Genomic DNA, 7832 nt, shown 5'->3' on the forward strand with positions numbered 1-7832 from the left:
GCTGTAATGCAAACAGATGCACACATGCAGTAACACACAATAACACAGATGCACATACTGTAATGCAAACAGATGCACACATGCAGTAACACAGACACACATGCTGTAATGCAAACAGATGCACACATGCAGTAACACACAATAACACAGACACACATGCTGTAATGCAAACAGATGTGCACATGCAGTAACAAAGATTAACACAGACACACATGCTGTAATGCAAACAGATGTGCACATGCAGTAACACACATTAACACAGACACACAAACGGTAATGCAAACACATGCACACATGCCGTAACACACATTAACACAGACACACATGTTGTAATGTAAACAAATGAGCACATGCAGTAACACAGACACACATGCTGTAACGCAAACAGATGTGCACAAGCAGTAACACACATTAACACAGATGCACATACTATAATGCAAACAGATGTGCACATGCAGTAACACACAGTAACACAAACACACATGCTATAATGCAAACAGATGCGCAGATGCAGTAACACAAACACACATGATGTAATGCAAACAGATGCACACATGCAGTAACACACATTAACACAGACACACATGCTGTAATGCAAACAGATGCGCACATGCAGTAACACACATTAACACAGACACACAAACGGTAATGCAAACACATGCAGTAACACACATTAACACAGACACACATACTGTAATGCAAACAAATGAGCACATGCAGTAACACAGACACACATGCTGTAACACAAACAGATGCACACATGCAGTAACACACAGTAACACAGATACACAAACTGTAATGCAAACAGATGCACACATGCAGTAACACACATTAACACAGACACACATGCTATAATGCAAACAGACGCGCAGATGCAGTAACACAGATACACATGCTGTAATGCAAACAAACGAGCACATGCTGTAATGCAAACAGATGCGCACATGCAGTAACACACATTAACACAGACACACAAACTGTAATGCAAACACATGCACACATGCAGGAACACACATTAACGCAGACACACATGCTATAATGCAAACTGATGTGCACATGCAGTAACACACATTAACACAGATACACATGCTTTTATGCAAACAGATGCGCACATGCAGTAACAGACAGTCACACATACTGTAATGTAAACAGATGCACACATACAACAACACAGTAGCACAGATAGGCACATGTACGTAGTGCACACAGATACAGATATACAGTAACACACATTTGGACACACATAGTAACATAAAGACTCACAGTCATTCGGTCAAATGGCCTATCACTGTACACAAGGATTATATGAGGACACACAGTAACACAACTGTGTGCACAATCAAGTGTGTAACAGCAAATTCACAAAAGCGCTCGTTCTGAAAGTATTGTCTCTCACTGGCAAGCCTGTGTATCTCTTTGCCTGTTTGTGTAAGTGTGTTATAAAGACCGCAGTGTGTTATAAAGGAGGGGAAGGGGGAAGAAACTATGTTTTTTCAAAAAGCAAGGATTGTTGAATGAATCGTGCACTTCAAAATCAAGCTGCAGATACTGTTGTAAGCACTATTTAGACAGCTGCTTCTTCAAGCAGTGGTAAAATTTAGCTTGCAGACGAGCTGGAGCCTGGGCCTGTGGCTAGCAGCGGATAGCTGATTGCTCTGTAAGTTCATGACCAGTTATCAATGAAAAAGGCCTCCTGTCAGCTATCAGTTTTACAATTGGTGTCCGGTAGCTGGTGGGTGTGAATACTTTGGCAGAAATCATTGAATTTCTAGAAGGGAAAGATGTTTCTTCTCTGCAGTTAAAAAAAAATTCCAACCTGATATTCGCTGATTTATTTCTCCTTTTCCAGTTGCTGTGAGCTGCAGCTTTTAATTAATACATCAAAGAGCTTTGCAAGATGTGAATCAATCACTCTGTCCTTCCTACAAACAAGTGAACCAATCTGGTGAAGGAAGATTGAGAATTAGTGTTCTCACCAGGAAAAGGTTCACCTCCATCCGAGGAAAAGAAGGAGTTTGATGTAGTTCTTCGTGCTAAATGGATGAAAGGATATGGGGAGAAAACAGGAACAGGGAAGTGAATTCAATGATCAGACATGATCATCTTGAGTGGTGGAGCAGGTTTGAAGGGCTGAATGGCCCATTGCTTCTATTTTCTATGTTTCTACTTCAGTATCACTTATGGACAATGACAACAGGAACTGGCATTAAAGCCTTTACCTCTACCATTGCACCCAACACTGACAGTGTGTGTGTCTATGTGAGAGAGACTATGTGTGTCTGTGTCTGTGTCTGTATCTGTGTGTAGGCATGAGTATGCAAGTGTGCATGTATTTGTCTGTCTGTGTGCATTATGGTATATGTGTCTATGTTTGTCTTACTGTATGTGCACTATTTGTGTGTATGTCTGTCTATGTTCCTGTGATTGCGTGCCTTATGTTAGGTATGTCCATGTGTGTTACTGTATGTGTGTATGTATGTGTGCTCCTGTGTGATACAGTATGTGGATGTGTGTTTGTTACTGCATGACTGTGGGTGTGCTCGACGGAAATCTCTTGAGCAGGTGCCTCTTTGGAGACAGGATGTGCGCATGCAGGAGGTGCAAAGGTCTTACAGTCCCTTGGGTTTTAGACATAAGCCTGGGGAACAGTGAAAACTCTTTTGAAACAAGCCGATGTCTTTGTCTAGACCTTCGTATACAAACAAGACTTTCCTTCTTATTTCTTTTCTCGTCAGTGGATCTGTTGGCGAGTGTGTGTGTCTGTGTGTGTGTGTCTGTGTGCGCCTGTGTGTGCCTGTGTGTATACCTGTGTGAGCGTGTGTGTGTGTATGTGTGTATGTGTGTGTGTGTGTGTGTGTGTGTGTGTGTGTGTGTGTGTTCGCATGCAGCAGTCTAGGTGCAGGTGTGAATTTGTGTGTTTCCTATGTGTCTATTTCTGCGTATATGTGAGAGTCAGTACATGAAAATCAGGGCCAATTTGTGTTACTGTGCATCTAACTGTGTATAAAGGTGAGGGCATCTGTCTTTCTCCCAGGGTGTAAATATTTCTTTGACAGCAGATATATGATTCTGTGTGATTGTGTCTGTGTACTGATGTGGGTGTTTTCTGCTTATTTATGTGACTGTTTGCGTATTTGTGTGGATCTGTGATCCTCCATGAGAGTATGTTGGCATCTACCTGATTGTTTGTGTGTGTGCATCTGGGTAATAAAGGAGCGCCGCACTGTCGGAGGGTCAGTGCTGAGGGAGCGGGCACTGTTGGAGGGTCAGTGCTGAGGGAGTGCCGCACTGTCGGAGGGTCAGTGCTGAGGGAGTGCCGCACTGTCGGAGGGTCAGTGCTAAGGGAGCGCCGCACTGTCGGAGGGTCAGTGCTGAGGGAGTGCCGCACTGTCGGAGGGTCAGTGCTGAGGGAGTGTGCACTGTCGGAGGGTCAGTGCTGAGGGAGTGTGCACTGTCGAAGGGTCAGTGCTGAGGGAGTGCGCACTGTCGGAGGGTCAGTGCTGAGGGAGTGCCGCACTGTCGGAGGGTCAGTGCTGAGGGAGCGCTGCACTGTCGGAGGGTCAGTGCTGAGGGAGCGGGCACTGTCGGAGGGTCAGCGCTGAAGGAGTGCTGCATCGATTATACTATTGTCTGTTAGATGAGGTGCTAAACCAAAGCCTTCTCTGATCCCTTCAATCACAGATGTGTTTACAGAAGACTTATGGTAAAGAACGAGGCCATTCAGCATTGCAAGCTTTTAACCAGCTCTCCAGATGCGCATCATCATTTTGTGCTATAGTTCTGCTTTCTCCCTATAGCCTGGTACATTGTTTCTTTTTAACTCAACACTCCACTGCCCTCTGCAATATTCTGACTGATCCTGTGTCCTTCACATTTTCAGGCAGCACCCAACCACTCGGTGTGTGAAAAAAGATTTTTCTCACCTCACCGTTGCTGTGTTTAGACATCACTATAGGTCTGTGCCTTCTCATCTTGTTCATTTTACATTCGGGAATAATTTTCCCCTGAACTACTCTATCCCACTGCCTCGTGAATTTGAAATCATCTGTCACTCTCCTCTCGACACTACTCTCCAAAGTGAAAAATTCTAACTTCTTCGGTGCTCTTGATTGAAATTCTACATCCCAGGAACCTTATAGATTTTTTTAAGCATTCCTTCCAATAAGTTCACATCCTTCCAAAATGATGTGCCCAGAATTGTCATATCACAGAACATTTCCAATCTATCTTCATTGCATCATAACATACCATCACCAAATCCCACACGATCAACACCCTGGGGGTTACCATTGACCAGAAACTCAACTGGACTCACCACATAAACAGAGGGGATGCAAGGGCAGGGCAGAGGCAGGGAATCCTGCAGCAAGTAACTCACCTCCTGACTCCTCAAAGCCTGTCCCACCATCGACAAGGCACAAGGCAGGAGTGGGATGGAATATACCCCACTTGCTCTGGATGGGAGCAGCTCCAGTAACACTCAAGAAGCTCGACACCATCCAGGACAAAGCTGCCCCCGCTCGATTGGCACCACATCCACAAACATCCCATTCCCTCCACCACCAACGTTCAGTAACAGCAGTGTGTTCTATCTACAAGATGCACTACAGAAAATCACCAAATCCTCAGGCAGCACCTTCCAAACCCACGGCCACTTCTACCTGGAAGGTCAAGGGCAGCAGATGCATGGGAACATCACCTCCTGCAAGTTCCCCTCCAAGCCACTTGCCATCCTGACTTGGAAATGCATCATCATTCCTTCAGTGTCAAAATCCTGGTATTCCCTCCCCGAGGGTCATTGTGGGTCAGCCAACAGTGGGTGGGCTGCAGGGGCTCGAGAAGGCAGCTCACGCCCACCTTCTCAAGGGGGTGGGCGAACTAGAGACGGGCAATAAATGCTGGGCCCAGTCAGCGACGCCCACGTCCCATGAACAACCTAAAATAAAAAGTTATAAAGTTTCTCTTCCCCAGAAACTTTCCACGTAATGTTAGAAGTGAAAGATCCCACTGGAGGATGTCTCATCAATGACATGGTCAAGACTTGTTCCTCAGTCATCGTTGCTGACTCTGACTATCTGATTTCCCGTGGGATCTTGCAATGCGCTGACAGCAAGCTGGCATTTCCTGCGATTCCCTCAGTGAAACCACTTTCAATCATGTTTTGAAGCACCGCTGGGTGTGGGCGAAGAACGTTCGATAAATACCAATCTCCATCACAAGCCGTGGACCAAAAGGTCTTTGAAAAGAAGTGCCAATGACTGATGGAATGTCAAGAAACTCCTCAGTGTGAAACTGCTCTGCTTAAGAGAGTGGGACCAGTTTGAAGATCACTCCAAGTCTCACATTCTCCTCAATCTTTGAGTGAGTGCATTTTCTTTGCATTCCCAATTGAATTAGGATTAGAACTAAAATTAGACTTTTTTAATCATGTGTATTCAAGTACGGGAACACAGTGAGAAGTGTACAAAGTCGCCATTCTACAATGCCATCTTAAAATATCAAACAAGAATTTTAAGAAAAAGCAAGACAAGTAATAAAAGAAACACAGCCGAAACCATTGAGCCACTATTGGGTGGCACTGCTGCTTTACAGGGCTGGGATCTTGGGTTCAATTCAACTGTTGAATGACTGTCCATGTGGAGTTTATATATTATTCCTCTGTTTGTGGGTTTCCTCCGGGTGCTCCAGTTCCCTCCCACAGCCCAAAGATGCGCAGATGAGGTGGATTGGCCATGCTAAATTGCCCTCTAGTGACTAGGGATGTATAGGCTAGATGTGCTAGCCATACAGGGTTACAGGGACAGTGTAGGGGAGACTGGTCAGGGCTGAATGGCCTGCGTACACACTGTAGGGATTCTAAAAGAAAAATCCTCTCATGTTGACAGTCTGTATCTGTCTGAGAAGTAGAACTATTTTCTCAATATTAGCCCCTTCAACATCTTTCAAAATTTCAAGCTCTCAGTCATTATGGTCCTGCTTTACTTTTCTCTTTCTCAGCGAGAGGAGTTCCAGCTTGGGTGACTTCACCTGTGTGAAGCACAGCATAGTTCTGCTCTTATAACATTCTATTTTTATTTCTGCACAGCCACTGAGTCTTTTTATTTTAACAATAAAGTTGTGTACAATGCTCCAGTTGTGGTCTAACTGAGTGTACAGACATCAGAAATGTGCACACTGCTTCGAGTGTGGTTGAGCCTAAGTATATAGAGACTGGGTCAGTGCACGGTGCTCTAAATAAGCTCTAACCAAAATATATGGAGACCAGATTAGTGCACAGTGCTCTAAATGAGCTCTAACCAAAATATATAGAGACCAGATCAGTGCACGGTGCTCTAAATGAGCTCTAACCAAAATATATGGAGACCAGATTAGTGCACGGTGCTCTAAATGAGCTCTAACCAAAATATATGGAGACCAGATTAGTGCACGGTGCTCTAAATGAGCTCTAACCAAAATATATGGAGACCAGATTAGTGCACGGTGCTCTAAATGAGCTCTAACCAAAATATATGGAGACCAGATTAGTGCACGGTGCTCTAAATGAGCTCTAAACAAAATATATAGAGACCAGATCAGTGCACGGTGCTCTAAGTGAGCTCTAACCAAAGTATATAGATACCAGATCAGTGCACAGTGCTCTAAGTGAGCTCTAACCAAAATATACAGAGACCAGATTAGTGCACAGTGCTCTAAATGAGCTCTAAACAAAATATATAGAGACCAGATCAGTGCACGGTGCTCTAAGTGAGCTCTAACCAAAGTATATGGATACCAGATCAGTGCACAGTGCTCTAAGTGAGCTCTAACCAAAGTATATAGAGACCAGATCAGTGCACACTGCTCTAATTGAGCTCTAACCAAAATATATAGAGACCGGATCAGTGCACAGTGCTCTAAGTGAGCTCTAACCAAGACATATAGAGACCAGATCGGCACACACTGCTCTAAGTGAGCTAAACTAAGGTAGAAAGGGACCAGATCAGTGCACACTGCTATAAGTGAGCTCTGACCAAGGGAGAAAGGGACCAGATCAGCACACAGTGCTCCGAATATGACTGAAGTAATTATTAAACGAAATTAACGGTGACACATTTAGACTCTCCATTCGAGATTCTTTACATTCGAGCTGTTATGACCCCGAACCTCAGAGCTCCATCGTCTCCACGAGGTTGAGTCAGGAGCAGGGCGAGGGTATGGGGAGAGACATGTTATGGTCCATCCTCGGTACAAGACTGATGTAGAGCAGACAGATGGAAGACGGGACCCACCAAGCGACACCACCCACTCTCACACTCACCAGCGTCGGCCACTGTGATCATGAAGAGCCCCCACAGTGCCAGGCTTTGGAGTGCAGCTATTGCCATCACTGGTCAGTCTCAGGGCAGAGGTGACGATGCCTAACGCAACCTGCCTCACGCCTAGTGCCTGGGGCATGAGAGAAAGAGAGCGTTCCGTCCTCGCTGTCGGGAGGCTCGGTGCCGGATGTTTATCTGTCATGGCCTTGCGCCCACAGCAGATGTTTTGCAGGTTCCTCTTTCCCCCTGTTGGTGAAGCGGAGCGAAGCTCACTGAGTCTCCCCTGGGACACAGCACACACTAAACTGCTACCTCACAGAGGCACCATGGGCCGTCCAAGGAATTGACTGGGCTCTGTTAGCACACCATACCCCGCCCCCATCTAACCCCGTTCTGTCCCTGTCCGGGGAGAGTTTGATGGGGGGGGACAGTGTAGAGGGAGCTTTACTCTGTATCTAACCCCGTGCTGTCCCTGGGAGTGTTTGATGGGGGGGACAGTATAGAAGGAGCTTTACTCTGTATCTAACCCCATGCTGT

At 45.5% G+C, this 7832-nt stretch overlaps 1 protein-coding gene across 1 annotated transcript in view; it reads right to left on the reverse strand.

The window, feature by feature from the left end:
- Positions 1–7470, reverse strand: part of cd79a (CD79a molecule, immunoglobulin-associated alpha) — a 52591-nt gene extending 45121 nt beyond the window's left edge. The window contains exon 1 of the mRNA XM_059641403.1: positions 7298–7470. Coding sequence (XP_059497386.1) covers positions 7298–7364 — 67 coding nt within the window. The 5' untranslated portion in view covers positions 7365–7470. The remainder of the gene's footprint in view (positions 1–7297) is intronic.
- Positions 7471–7832: the final 362 nt, after the last annotated feature.

The sequence above is a fragment of the Stegostoma tigrinum genome, chromosome 41, assembly GCF_030684315.1.
Source record: "Stegostoma tigrinum isolate sSteTig4 chromosome 41, sSteTig4.hap1, whole genome shotgun sequence".
Lineage (NCBI taxonomy): Eukaryota > Metazoa > Chordata > Chondrichthyes > Orectolobiformes > Stegostomatidae > Stegostoma > Stegostoma tigrinum.